The sequence below is a fragment of the Notechis scutatus genome, chromosome 4 (assembly GCF_049901735.1).
Source record: "Notechis scutatus isolate UNSWTSFEM ecotype Mainland chromosome 4, rNotScu1.2, whole genome shotgun sequence".
Taxonomy (NCBI): domain Eukaryota; kingdom Metazoa; phylum Chordata; class Lepidosauria; order Squamata; family Elapidae; genus Notechis; species Notechis scutatus.
In genome coordinates this window covers 51,832,878-51,848,053 of record NC_142012.1, presented here as the reverse complement: position 1 = coordinate 51,848,053, position 15,176 = coordinate 51,832,878, and the positions used below count along the sequence as shown (strand labels likewise).

Genomic DNA, 15,176 nt, shown 5'->3' with positions numbered 1-15,176 from the left:
GAGAAGCAACCTGGAACTAAGGACAAACTTCCTAAAAAGTCAGAACAATTAACCTGTGGGCCTTGTAGGTCCTCCATCTTTGGATGTTTTTAAGAAGAGACTGGACAGCCCCTTGTTTGAAATGGTATGGGGGGTCTCCTGTTTGAGCAGGGGGTTGGATTAGAAGATCTTCAAAGTCCCTTCCAGCTATATTCTGTATTATATAGCCTTGTGTGGGTCAGTCCTGCTATTCATAGGCACTTATCCCTATAATTTGAACAGCTCATTCCCCTATTAATTAATTGCAGGACTAGAAACATTTAATAGAATAACAGAATTGGAAGGGAACTCTATACCATTTCAGACAAATTTGTTGGGAACAATCAGAGAGGGGAAAATTAATGATTAAGTGTTGTCAGACCACGTTGTGATCATGTCACTCACATTTTATTTGACTTGTTGCAGAATTGTCTGTATTCATTACTTCAGAATAATTGTTTGGGCCTTAAAAGCCTTCACCAGGTTGCAACCTGGATATCTAAAGGGCCATGTCCCATATATTCCTCCTTTCTTGCATTCTCAACATTGCTCTTGGATATCAGACCAATAGAATAGAATAGAATAGAATAGAATAGAATAGAATAGAATAGAATAGAATAAGAATAAGAATAGAATAGAACAGAAAATAGAACAGAATAGAATAAGAATAGAATAGAATAGAATAGAATAGAATAGAATAGAATAGAATAGAATAGAATAAGTAGAAAATAGAATAGAATAGAATAAGTAGAAAATAGAACAGAACAGAACAGAACAGAACAGAACAGAATAGAATAGAATAGAATAGAATAGAATAGAATAGAATAGAATAGAATTCTTTATTGGCCAAGAGTGATTGGACACAGAAGGAATTTGTCTTGGTACAAATGCTCTCAGTGTACATAAAAGAAAAGATACATTCATCAAGAAGAGTCAAGAATCATCAGGTACAACACTTAATAATAGTCAGAGGGTACAATAAGCAATCAATTCATGCCAGTCAATAAAAATCGTAGGGATACAAGCAATAAAGTCACAGTCATTCTTAACTATGGAGTTAAGAAGTTTTAATGCCAAGCTTTTCTTTTGGCATTAATTTTGCAAGCTGCAGGGAATAATAATAATAATTAAAAATACCAAGATTTAATTTTTCTAGCATTTGATTAAAACATGGTTGCTCAGAAAGATGTTTGGCTGAATATTATTTAAATGCAGTTCTGCAGCTGCTTTATTACATGCTACTGATAACTTATTGATCTTATATTGTTATATGACTGTATTTTGCAAATTACGTTCTATTTGCTGAGCTGGAAGCAGGTCAAAAAGAAATGCGTCTATAAGACAAACCAAGAGATATAGCTTAATGAAGGAATTTATTAGAGTAAACTAAAAAGAGGTTAATATCTTAAACCTGCCTATTCTTATCATTCAGATGTTATGATATCAAACAGTACTTATTATTTAACAATTATGGTTACAAATAGAGTAGATTTATAGCCATAATTCCTGTCATAAACTATAATATTAACTGAATATCAGAATATCAGAAATTGAACAGGCTTTAATTACAGTCACAATGGTTGAAACATATAATTTTAGGGTAGCTTTCAGATCAGTATTTGGCATGGATCTCTTTCTTTATTTCTTTATTTCTTTCTCCCCCCCCCCCTAGTAAATAAGTGTTTGTTAAACATCAACTCCTTGTTGGCAAAGAGATAGCAAAGCTGGTTTCTGTCTCAGTCTGTAGGGATTGTGGCCAGTCTCAGAAATTTGTGCTCAGAGCTGGAATAGAGTGGAATGGAGTGGAATGAAATATAGAATAGAGTAGAGTAGAGTAGGAATAAATAGAATAGAATAGAATAGAATAGAATAGAATAGAATAGAATAGAATAGAATAGAATAGAATAGAATAGAATAGAAGTAGGAATAAATAGAATAGAAAATTAGAATAGAATAGACCGGAACAGAGTAGAGTAGAGTAGGAATAAATGGAATAGAAAATTAGAATAGAATAGAATAAGAGAATAGAATAGAGTAGAATACGAGAATAGAATAGAGTAGAGTAGAGTAGAGTAGAGTAGAGTAGAGTAGAGTAGAGTAGAGTAGAATAGAATAGAATAGAATAGAATAGAATAGAATAGAATAGAATAGAGGAATAGACTACAACAGAATAGAGTAGAGTAGAGTAGGAATAAATAGAATAGAAAATTAGAATAGAAATAGAATGGAATATAGAATAGGATTAAGGCAGGGGTGGGCTGCTACGGGTTCACCATTGCTAACATTATGGCTGGTTCACCGAACTGCCAAATCCCACCCCATTGAACCTTTCTTGACCCAGTTGTTAAGGGACTCACTGCCACTGTTAAGTTAGTCAGGCAGTTGCTAAGGTAAACCGGCTCCCCCATTGACTCCGCTCATCGGAAGTTCGCCAAAGGGGAATCTTGGGGCCCGGGGACACACGCCACCATCATCAATATGAACCAGTTGCCAAGCCTCTGAATTTTGATCACGTGACCCTGAGCAGCTGCAACAGTGGCAAGTCTGAAAGTCACTTTTTTCTCAGTGCTGGTGTAGCTTTGAACCGTCACTGCATGAACTGTTGTAAGCCTGTTGTAAACTAGGCTTCTCATTGGTCAGTCAGCATCCCTCCTAGAATGTGCCGGTGTCAGGAGATAAATCACAGTATAATGTATTAACTGGTCTTGTGTTAATCAGGTATAAAATAATGACATAGTAAGGCTGTGATGGCGAACCTATGTCACACGTGCCGGAAGTGGCATGCAGAGTCATCTCTGCCGGCACGCGAACCGTCACCCCGGATCAGGTCTACTGCGCATGCGCGTGCGCCTCCCGCCAGCCAGCTGATTGTCGAGTATCTGCCGCGCATGTGCAGGGGGTGGGGCACATGCAAGAGGTGCGTGCGCACAGAGATGTGCAGCGTGAAGGGGCGTCGCGTGTGCATGCGCAGTGGGGCGGGAGGTTGTGGCCGCATTGCATTATGGTTGCAGGCACGTGCGCGCGCACACTTTCAGCCCGCGATGACGAAAAGGTTAGCCATCACTGTATTAAGCTAAGAAAACTATGGCTAACTTCCTACTGTTCTGACCCGGCATGACAAACCCTCTGTAATTAAATCAACGATTCCTTTATTAGGAAATAATAAAAAAAATTCCTGGCAAAAGGTTTCTCTCTCAACAAAGGCAAATAAGTCTGTCCGGCAGGGAGATGAATAGTTGTCTGCTACATATCTCCAGGGCTAGCAGCGATGGCTCTTCCTTCCCAAAGACCGGCTCATAGATTCCCACTGCTCTCCTCTCCTCTACCTCCTGCACATCTGTTTGTCAGGCACTGGACCCTCCTCTTCCTCATCAGCCACCTCCAGACCTGGAGGCTGTTGACTCTCCATCTGAGGGCTGACAGACAGCCCTGGCTCCGCCTCTGTCTCTCTCTATTTCTCCGCCAGCTCCATTTTTTTCTTCCCCCTCGGTTGCTGACCTAGACTCCCACTCCTACTCCTTGTCTGATCTGGCTGCTGGAAGGGCCGGTGGGCCAACAGGCCACAACATTGAGGATGATTTGGCGATAGTCATAATTAAAAATGACTAAGACAACCATGGTTGCATCAAAGAAAGGAGTGGGATTCTACTGGTTTGGACCAGTTTGGGCGAACCCCTAGCTCCGACGATCAGCTAGCAGCGAACCAGTTTGCTTCGGCGATCATGGGGGCTTGCTCGTCCACCCTGTGCTGTACTTACCTATATCCTCTCAGCTGATTCGTGCTGCAAAGCGGATTGCCGCTCCTCAGCTATGTTACTCTCCAGTAGTAACATAGCAGGTAAGTGTTCTTAGAAAGCTGTGAAAGTGTGCGATCACCGAACCAGTTGTTACACCAGCAGCATCCTACCCCTGATCAAAGAAGAATCCCAGTGATCATAGTAGCCAAGCAAACTTGGACTATTATTTTAAACCTGGTTGCTATTACTCTTTCCAAATTACACCTGCCACATTGGGACCCAGTATTATTTCCCAGGAACACAACTCAAAACACGGTTATGTAACCGTTGACCCTTGAGGGCGTGTTTACGCTCAAGTGAATTTTTTTATTTGCAGAAATCACCTTAATAATCAAGTGCCTGGGAATGGAAGGCCGCCGTGACAGTTGTAATGACGTCAAGTTGTAGATACTAGACACGGAAAACATGGTGTCAACAGTTTCTTGGTGGGAAAGGAGTAATAAAACGTAGCTAGGGAGATAAATACACACAAATAGTTTAAATAATTTTTTTTTAATTGCTAGGCAGTGAGAAGCCCAGAACCAACTTATGAAAAGGCCTTTTATAATAAGCTTAGATATGCAATAGTGGAGAATATCTGTAGCTCAGGTGAAGGATGAGGGCAAAGGTTCATTCTCTGAGGTTGTAGGTTGGTATTCGAATGTTTCATTACCAAGTTGGGTAACCTCAGCAGAATTGGGGTGTGATTTTCGGGGTTCTTCTGTTCATAAGGGCTTCATGTGGTCAATAGGGCTTGGGATGGAGATGGGAAGGTCATGTCAGGTGATGGAACTTGTGATGGGTCAGGTGTGGGTCATGTCAGATGAGGGTCTGAATAGAATTAACAGAATAACAGAATAATAGAATAATAGAATAATAGAATGATAATAGAATCTATATATATAAAAGCGAAATACCCCTCACACATCATCACAAAATCTCCAGATCCATAAAGCCTACAAACTTGAAATTTGGCACGTAGGTTCCTCTTGGCTTCTAGGGGCTCACTAAGAAAGGATTCTCCGAAATGGCCATCAGAGCATTTAGAGTATTTCCTATATTGTTATTATTATCAACACACTCTGATGATAAGGAGTTCTACTCCCCCTCCCCACCTGAAAAGAAATCTCTTCCAAAGGCAAAGCACAAGCAGAGGAGAGGAGTTTCAGTTTCAGTTTCAGTTTTACTTTCACAGCAGCTTTAGTACAGAACAGTTGAGCCAAGCCACGCCCAGGGTCCTTGCTCACATAGCAAATACTGTTTCAGTTTCCAAACAGCCCTCAACTCTCTCACACACTGAACAGGATGCTAGCCAGATGAATACCGATGGATGCAGAGGCAGAATTCCCCCCCCCCTTATTTTCCTTCCCAAAAACGAAGCCTGACCACATCGTTTTGTAGCAAAGCATGGGTATCGAGCTAATAATAGAGTAATAGAGTAATAGAATAATAGAGTTATAAGGGATTTTGGAGGTCTTCTGTTCCAACCCCTTGCTTAGGTAGGAAACCCTGTTCAATCTCTTCTTGAAAGCCTCCAGTGATGGAGCACCCACAACTTCTGGAGGCCAGTTGTTCCACTGATTCATTGTTCTGACTGTCAGGAAATTCCTCCTTAGTTCTAGGTTGTTTCTCTCCTCGATTAGTTTCCATCCATTGCTTCCTTGTGATAGGTTTTGTGATGGGTCGAGTGTGGGTCATGTCAAGTGAGGGTGGACTCTGTACCTGGAGTCCAGGACTCTAATATTTCAGATAGCTTAAATGACTGAACGGAACTGTACTCTATGTTTAGAAAACTCGAAAAAAAGGACTGGTAGAAGAAATTCCATCCCTGAGCTTCAAATGTTGTTCTGTTTCAGGATCCAATATGAGTCGGTCCCTGGGACCAGAAGCTTACTTCTTCCCACTTTTGGACTCGTGCTGGACCCCATTCCCAGGGTACTTCCCTCTAGGGGGTGCTTTGAGTTGTTCTGTGCATTGTATTTACATGGAACCTGGTCATGTGTCGCTTTTTGGTTGTTGATTGGGATCAGTGATGGGATTCAATTTTTTTTTACTACCGGTTCTGTGGGGGTGGCTTGGCTTGATGTGCGTGGCGTGGTGGGCGTGGTTTGGTGGGTGTGGCTTGGTGGGCATGGCAGGGGAAGGTTACTGCAAAATTCCCATTCCCTCCCCACCCCACCCCACTTTACCTGCTTTCCAGCTCCGTTCTCCTGTGCAGGGCAACCAAAGAAGATCCGGCCTATCAGCTGGGACTCGAGAGGCAGAGAAGAGATGGGGGCGGGGCCAGTCAGAGGTAGGATTTGCCGGTTTTCCGAACTACTCAAAATTCCCACTACTTCTCCAGAACTGGTCAGAACCTGCTGAATACCATCTGTGCTTGCAACTCTGTAAATCTATCTACTACCTGTTTTTTGTGCACCCTGATGGCACAGTGGTTAGAATGCAGTATTACAGGCTTACTCACTATTCACTCCAAGAGTTTGACCCTGAGCGGCTCAAGGTTGACTCGGCCTTTCATCCATCTGAGGTCAGTAAAATGAGCGCCCAGATTGTTGGGGGCAATAGGCTGATTCTGTAAGCCACTCAGAGAGGTCTGTAAAGCATTGTGAAGCGGTACATAAGTCTAAGTGTTATTGCTACTGCTATTACAAAATCCTTACCAGCTAATGTTTTTTTGTTTCGTTCTGCTGAAAGAATTATTACCTTCTGACCCTAACCCTAAGCCTAACTCTAAATCCTAACTTTAAATCCTAACCCTAACCCTAACCCTAACCCAAAACCTAACCCTAACCCTAACCCAAAACCTAACCCTAACCCTAACTCTAAATCCTAACCCTAACCCTAACCCAAAACTTAACCCTAACCCAAAACCTAACCCTAACCCAAAACCTAACCCTAACCCTAACCCAAAACCTAACCCTAACCCTAACTCTAAATCCTAACCCTAACCCTAACCCAAAACTTAACCCTAACCCAAAACCTAACCCTAACCCAAAACCTAACCCTAACCCTAACCCAAAACCTAACCCTAACCCTAACTCTCTAAATCCTAACCCTAACCCTAACCCAAAACCTAACCCTAACCCAAAAACCTAACCCTAACTCTAAATCCTTAACCCTAACCCTAATCCAAAACCTAACCCTAACCCTAACCCTAACTCTAAATCCTAACCCTAACCCTAACCCAAAACCTAACCCTAACCCAAAACCTAACCCTAACCCAAAACCTAACCCTAACCCAAAACCTAACCCTAACCCTAACCCTAACTCTAAATCCTAACCCTAACCCTAACCCAAAACCTAACCCTAACCCAAAACCTAACCCTAACCCAAAACCTAACCCTAACCCAAAACCTAACCCTAACCCTAACCCTAAAACCTAACCCTAACCCTAACCCTAACTCTAAACTAACCCTAACCCTAACCCAAAACCTAAACCTAACCCAAAACCTAACCCTAACCCAAAACTTAACCCTAACCCTAACTCTAAATCCTAACCCTAACCCTAACTCAAAAACCTAACCCTAACCCAAAACCTAACCCTAACCCAAAACCTAACCCTAACCCTAACTCTAAAATCCTAACCTAACCCTAACCCCAAACCTAACCCTAACCCAAAACCTAACCCTAACCCAAACCTAACCCTAACCCAAAACCTAACCCTAACCCTAACCTAACCCTAACCCTAACCCTAACCCAAAACCTAACCCTAACCCAAAACCTAACCCTAACCCAAAACCTAACCCTAACCCTAACTCTAAATCCTAACCCTAACCCTAACCCAAAACCTAACCCTAACCCAAAACCTAACCCCAACCTAAATCCTAACCCTAACCCTAACTCTAAATCCTAACCCTAACCCTAACCCAAACCTAACCCTAACCCAAAACCTAACCCTAACCCAAAACCTAACCCTAACCCTAACTCCTAAATCCTAACCCTAACCCTAACCCAAAACCTAACCCTAACCCAAAACCTAACCCTAACCCAAAACCTAACCCTAACCCTAACCTAAATCCTAACCCTAACCCTAACCCTAACCAAAACCTAACCCTAACCCAAAACCTAACCCTAACCCTAACTCTAAATCCTAACCCTAACCCTAACCCAAACCTAACCCTAACCCTAACCCTAAACCTAACCCTAACCCTAACCTAAATCCTAACCCTAACCCTAACCCAAAACTAACCCTAACCCAAAACCTAACCCTAACCAACCCTAACCCTAACCCTAACCTAACCTAAATCCTAACCCTAACCCTAACCCAAAACTTAACCCTAACCCAAAACCTAACCCTAACCCAAAACCTAACCCTAACTCTAACCCTTCCAGAAATACAGGAAGTGATGAAACTGGCCTGTTTTTCAGCCTCCAAAGGCTTCAGAGGCTTCCCTAGAGCCTCTGGGAGGCCAAAAAAGGCCTCAAACAGGCAAAAAATTAGCTGGGAGGCACGCGCATGCGCAGTGAGGTAAGTTTGGCTGGGGCTCATGTGCCCTCACAAATGGCTCTGTGTGCCACCTGTGGCACGCATGCCATAGATTCACCGTCATGGCCCTATACCATTTCAGACAAGTGGCTGTCCAGTCTCTTCTTAAAAACCTCCAGTGATGGAGCATTCACTCAGCTATTGGCTGTTGTTTCCTTGTAATGCCAAGTCCTTGGCTCCTAAGTTGCTGATAAATCAGCACTCCTGTTGATTGACAAGGCTTTGTTGATTGACAAGGCATTTCCCAGCTTTGGTTTTGTTTGGCACTTCCAGATAATATTACCCACACTCCATAATCCTTCTTAAATAGGATTATGGGCAGCCTTCAATAAACTAAGCCATTAGATCTGATGGGTAGTCTTCCTCATTGTGTAATCAATGTCCTCCCCAACCAAGGGAGAGTTCAAAGAATGACAATCAATCAATGGTCTCTTCTTGGGTGCTTAGCTGATATTTTTTTCAAGGAGAGAAGCATTTATTTGTTTGTCAAACATGTACAAGATAACAAGTATGAACATAAACATGAACAAAGGGAGTAAATACAGATAAATGGGGACAGTAAGACAGGGACGGTAGGCAGGTTGGTGCACTTATGCACACCCCCTTTAAGGACCTCTTAGGAATGGGATGAGGTCCACGGTAGACAGTTTGAGGTTGAAGCTGTGAGAGGTTGAGGTTGTAACAATGGAGTCAAGTAGGACGTTCCAGACGTTGACCATTCTCTGTGGCTGAAGTCGTGTTTTCTGCAATTGATTTTGGAGTAGTTCACCTTGAGTTTGTGTCAGTTGTTTGCCCGTGTATTATTGTGGTTGAGGCTGAAGAAGTCATTGACAGGCAAGACGTTGTAGCAGACAATTTTGTGAACTATGCTTAGATTGGACCTCGGGCAGCGCAGTTCTAGATTGTCCAGGCCCAAAATTTCTAGCCTGGAGGCATAGGGAATTCTATGATGAGTGGAGGAGTGGAGTACTTTTCTTGAGAGATACCTCTGAACCTGCTCAGTTGTGTTAATGTCTGATAGAAGAGCTGTGGTGGCGCAGTGGTTAGAGTGCAGTACTGCAGGCTAATTCTGCTGACTGCCAGCTGCCTGCAATTTGGCAGTTCAAATCCCACCAGGCTCCAGGTTGACTCAGCCCTCCGTCCTTCCGAGGTGGGTAAAATGAGAACCCAGATTGTTGGGGGGCAAGAGGCTGACTCTGTAAACCGTGTAGAGAGGGCTGGAAAGTGGGATTATGAATCTAAGTGCTATAGCTAGAGGTCCTTCCCTCCCTCTCCTTCCTTCTTTCCTCCCTTCCCTTTAATCTTCCTCCTGCCCTCCCTTTCCCTTCCCTCCCTCCCTCCCTTCCCTTTAATCTCCCTCCCTTCTATTTAATTTTCCTTCCTTCCCTCCCTCCCTCCCTTCCCTTTAATCTTCCTCCCTCCCTCTCTTCTCTTTAATTTTCCTCCCTCCCTCCCTCCCTTTCTTCCTTCCTTCTTTCCTCCCTTCCTCCCTTGCTTCCCTTTAATCTTCCTCCTGCCCTCCCTTTCCCTTCCCTCCCTCCCTCCCTTCCCTTTAATCTCCCTCCCTTCTATTTAATTTTCCTTCCTTCCCCTCCCTCCCTCCCTTCCCTTTAATCTTCCTCCCTCCCTCTCTTCTCTTTAATTTTCCTCCCTCCCTCCCTCCCTTTCTTCCTTCCTTCTTTCCTCCCTTCCTCCCTTGCTTCCCTTTAATCTTCCTCCCTCCCTCCTTCCCTTTTCTTTAATTTTCCCTTCCTTCCTTCCTTCCTTCCTTCCTTCCTTCCTTCCTTCCTTCCTTCCTTCCTTCCTTCCCTCCCTCCCTCCCTCCCTCCCTCCTCCCTCCCTCCCTCCCTTCTCTGGTGACGCAGGGGTTAGAATGCAGCATTGCAGGCTAATTCTGCCAACTGCCAGCAGTTTGATCCTGACTGGCTCAAAGGTTGACTCAGCCTTCCATTCTTCCAAGGTCGGTAAAATGAGGATCCAGATTGTTGGGGGCAAGAGGCTGACTCTGTAAACCGCTTAGGATTAGGGTTAGGTTTAACATCTTAAAGCGAGCTGCCCAGGTGGCCTCTCAGGTAATGGAGAAAGAATTGGCTACTGGGACATACTGGGAGATCCAGTTGGGTGTAGTAGTGAAGGCATCAAGCTAGAAACCACTTGATCATGAATTATAGTCCCACTTTAGATACAAAACAAGCTGGGTGACTCTGGGCTAGATACATGGAGTCCTCCACTCACAACAGTTCATTTAATAACCATTCAAAGTTACGGCACTGGAAAAAAAGGGACTTGTGAACATTTTTCACACTTATGACCATTGCAGCATTCCCATGGTGACATGATCGAAATTCAAGATGTTTTGCGGCTGGTTCATATGGCAGCGTTCTGGGATCACATGATTTCCCCTTTGGGATCAAAGTCCACGGGGGAAGCCAGATTCACTCACTCACTAACTTAACTGCAGTGATTGACTAACAACTGTGGCAAGAACAGTCATTAAATAGGGCAAAACTCACTTGACAAATGTTTCATTTAGCAGCATAAAATTTGAGGCCAATTGTGATCATAACTCAAGGACCACCTGTTTCCTCCCTTCCCACCCTTGTCTTGTCCAGGAGTTGAAAACACTCTGATTGATTGAAATGAATGAATGAATGAATGATGAATGAGTAGCACAAATGTATGTCCATGTGATGACCCGGAGTGTAACACAAATGTAACAAAATCCAAAATGTAAATAAATGTCCTTTAATGCCTCCAACTTGGCCCCACTGTTCAATAATTCTCACTTGCAGATAAAATTTATTCAAAAATAGTCTTCAAAAGAAAGCAATACCCTCCGAACTTAATGAGCAGTTAGAGGTGAAATAAAAAACCCAAAACAAACTACCATGAAGAAAATTCCACAACAGACCAGGATAAGTAATTACCAACTTCAAGGAGATAACAAGGCAGTTTGTTGCAAGGACGCCAACCAAGATAACTTCAGCCCAAAATAACACACGCTTTGCTTCTTGCAGCACTGTGTTTTAACCGTCTCTCTTATATACTATTCTCCCCAGCTGCAACCAATGATGGGGATCATGGCCGCTTCCTCTCTCGTAAGCCAAGTTGTTTTCTTCTCCGTTCCTCCCTGCGTGTCCTAGGATGAAGAGGGGATGGGCTTGGTTCTTCCTCTGACTGCCCAGCCGGCCTCTGCCCTTCCCCAGCCTCCTTCACAACCTCCGGAGCCACACCTCCATTCCCTTGTCACCTGTTCCTCCTCTCCCTCAGAGTCCGACTCTAACAAGGGCATGACAGTGCATGTATGTATGGTTATAAATGAAATGCACACATAATGATATAAAATAATACTTCATTATTATACCTGAAGTGTTTTTTAATAAAAAATAAGAGCTTCGTCATTCGTAGTCTTTTAAAAATCTTTTAATTTTCCATTTTCAATATTGCACTCAATACCCTGTTTATTCTTTTCCAACAAGATAAAAAACCTTGCCAAATTACAACATCATTCCATTTTACATTGTTGGTCATTTGTAGTTTTATCCACAGTTAAGGAAGAACCCTCATTACAAAACAAACAAAAACCAAGGGACTAAGTTGTTAAAAAAAAATGTATAGCTCAATATTTTTTAATACATCGCAGAAATGAAAGCATGACCAGAGAGTCATTTGCTTTTTCAACAAATCTTATTAAAGCAATAAGCAATATTCCCGCTCATTCTTTTCTAAAACAGGACAATCCAAAGCTATTTTACAGGAGTCTTTCCCTCCCCTTCCCCCAACGTTCCTTATCAACACCACAACATTGTAAAATACGCAATACATAATTCAAATTTCACAAGCTGGGTTCCTTAGAGAATATATGCAAAACTGTACACTAAAAAATAATATAAATAATAATGGGAAATGCTAAAAAGAGATGAAGTTATACCATGATCCGATGTTTTCAGAGGGGGCTCTGGAGACCACCTAGATTTCGACCTCCCTGAATCTAGAACATGCCTATTGTCTTCTACTGCAACTACCTTCATATCCCAGCAAGCAAACTCCAAGTTAATAAGAGAGCACCAGGTTGGAGAAAGAAAATGCAGGGAACATTCACGATTGGGCAGGAGAGATAGGGGAAATTATATGTGTAACTGTGGAGTGCTGCCAAAAACAGAAGTATCCAATGAACTAGAACAGAAACCAACTTGAGTACAAAAAAACAACAACTGAAGTACAACGAGCTTCAAGGATGACTCAGAACCGATCTACTTTGCTTCCTGCAAAGGTTTCGTCACCTTGGCCTGACTTTGATACCTTATGGAAGGGGCAATCACCTACCAGCCTTACTTCTGAGTCGTCCCTTTTGTTTCAGCTGCTCTAACCTTCTAGCAGCTCTGCGCACACGCACACTGGGAACAGGCTCCCCTTGTTTCTCTGCCTCGCTGCTGCCAGACTCCAAAGGCTCTGGAGGCAGCACCCCACTCCCAGATGGTCCTGGCCCCATCCCTGCATCAGATGAAGGACCCTCATCCGAGTCCTCTCCAGACTCCCTGACTGGTCCCTGTTCTTCCCCACTGTCCAATTCTGCTGCCATCTGCACCAGCTGCCAGTGAACCACAACACAACTGACTGAAGACATTTAATTAAACATTTGGCATTGGACCACGGCAAACATCAATTGGCTAGTTGCATCCCATTCTGATCACATGTCTTTGGGAGTGGGCAGCTCTATAAAATCAATTAAATTAATTCTGCAATCATGAAGCAGATGCCACAGGTGTGTTGTAGTGCTTCAACTTTGAAGACCATCGACAGAGTCACCAGTGGGATGGCAACCATCAATTTAATGTTTCTAGGAAATTGGTGGAGATGGTAGCAGTTATGGGACTTGGCTTCGTTTCTCCATCGTCCCTGTTCAAAACAACTCTTGTGTTTCCCGGATGGTTTAGTTTGCCAGCTTTCCTTCCACTTTAGGAAGGAAAAGTTGGTTTACAATCACCAGATTAAGTTACGAAGACATAAAACCACATTCTTGGTTGTGTTTATGTTCAATCGGTACTACGTATACTTCTCTACCTAGGGACTGAAAAACATGACCATTAGCCATCCAATACCAAATGTTAGAATTAAGGGAATTTGCTTAATTGATAAATTGATCCATCCCTCCAATAAAATACCTCCAAAGAGCTAAAATATTGGTTCATAAAGCTGAGAGATATAATATTTGATTTTGTATAAACGGAATTATATATTCTCTCTTTTCTAATCCTAATCTTGTCCAGGTTCCTTCTAATGCTTCTGCCCAGTTCCACAGAAAATAATATTAAATCATCCCAAAAACATTTTCTGCTTCTCAACTTTTGTGAACGTGGCTGCTAGTCCTTCAACCACCAGTTGACTTCAGCTGCTCTAATCCTTAAAATCCTCTGCCATGTTGGTCCTTGGAAATCCAACTTCATTTTGCCTGGAAAGTGTTCCCACTTTCCCTCTAAACAGTGATTCCACTGAAGGGAACAAGAGGTAGATTGAATTACAGCATCAGAGTTGGTCAACCAGAAAGCAGAGGTGGAATACAAAAAGGCTTTTGACTGTTCTTCTGAGATGTTTTTCAGAAGACCGAAAGTCTACAGAATTGAGTGTCAGTATTTTGTTTAACAAATATGAGTGACACCCCCCACTGCTAATATTAATGATTGAGTGTGAAGTCATTTTCGATCTACCCCAGCCAGCAACATAAGAATATTATCATAAACAACATGAGAAGAAAGATAGGGTAAAGATTCAGAGGTGGTATTCAGCCCGTTCGGACTGGTTCTGGAGAACCGGTAGTGGAAATTTGAGTAGTTCAGAGAACCGGCAAATATCGGCTCTGACTGGCCCCGCCCCATCTATTCTCTGCCTCCTGAGTCTCAGCTGATTGGCTGGTCTTTTTTGGTTGCCCTGCACTGGAGAGTGGAGCTGGAAAGCAGGTTAGTGGGGTGGGAAGAGAATGGGGATTTTGCAGTAACTTTCCCCCAGGAGCAGGGAGGGAATGGAGATTTTACAGTATCATTCCCCTGCCATGCCCACCAAGCCACGCCCACCAAGCCATGTCACGCCCACCAACCTACGCCCACAGAACCAGTAGTAAAAAATTTTGAATCCCACCACTGTAAAGGTACCATCAACAACGGGTGAGACTTGATTGCAAAGGTGCAGCCGCCATTTTGATTTTTCTGACTCTTCTTCTCCCCTCACACCCCTGGTTTAATAAGGGCTTTATTCTGATTGTGTCATGCTGTTTCTGACAGGTGCCAATTATTATTAATACCATAGAAACTTCATGTCTACGATATCATATCGAAATGAATCCATTTCTTCATAAAATCGATTAAATGTTGGTGTGACGGTTTGTGCTCTGGGCTTCCAAACATTGCGTTGAAGCGTCTTGCTTCGGTTCATCTCTGCTTTTATCGATCTCACTTGGCAACCTTCACTTGCCATCACCAGCTGGTCAATGACCCACTGACCACTTGACCACATGAGGTCCATAAAAGCGGAGAAGAACCAAAACAAGACACTTCAACCATAGTCTCGTTGAGGATGCCACTTTAGCCCAGTAATTAAACATTTGGAAGCAAAACAGTAAGCCCGGAGAACAAGCCAACATCTTAACCACCCAAATATCTACAGATCTTTTCTATCCTTTCTAAGTTGGTTAAATCTTGTGCTTTTCTTAACTGCACTTTGAGCCCTGAAGATCCAAGCATTTGTACAAAGTGTTCTCTTCCCAGTACAAATATCCACACCCAAACTGCTTTTCAATTCAAAGTTATTTTGGGTGAAATCACAGGGAATTTGCCTCTGAGTAAACTTGCACGAGATTGGGGTGCAGGATCACTTCTTCTGCTTTCCAAGAAATGCATATT

The 15,176-nt window shown here is 42.9% G+C and overlaps 1 protein-coding gene across 1 annotated transcript in view; it reads left to right on the top strand.

Moving 5' to 3' along the window:
- The window catches only part of SEL1L3 (SEL1L family member 3), a 51,983-nt gene extending 40,749 nt beyond the window's left edge, over positions 1–11,234 (top strand). Inside the window, exon 24 of the mRNA XM_087963434.1 lies at positions 11,073–11,234. Coding sequence (XP_087819560.1) covers positions 11,073–11,137 — 65 coding nt within the window. The 3' untranslated portion in view covers positions 11,138–11,234. The remainder of the gene's footprint in view (positions 1–11,072) is intronic.
- The last annotated feature ends 3,942 nt before the right edge of the window (positions 11,235–15,176 follow it).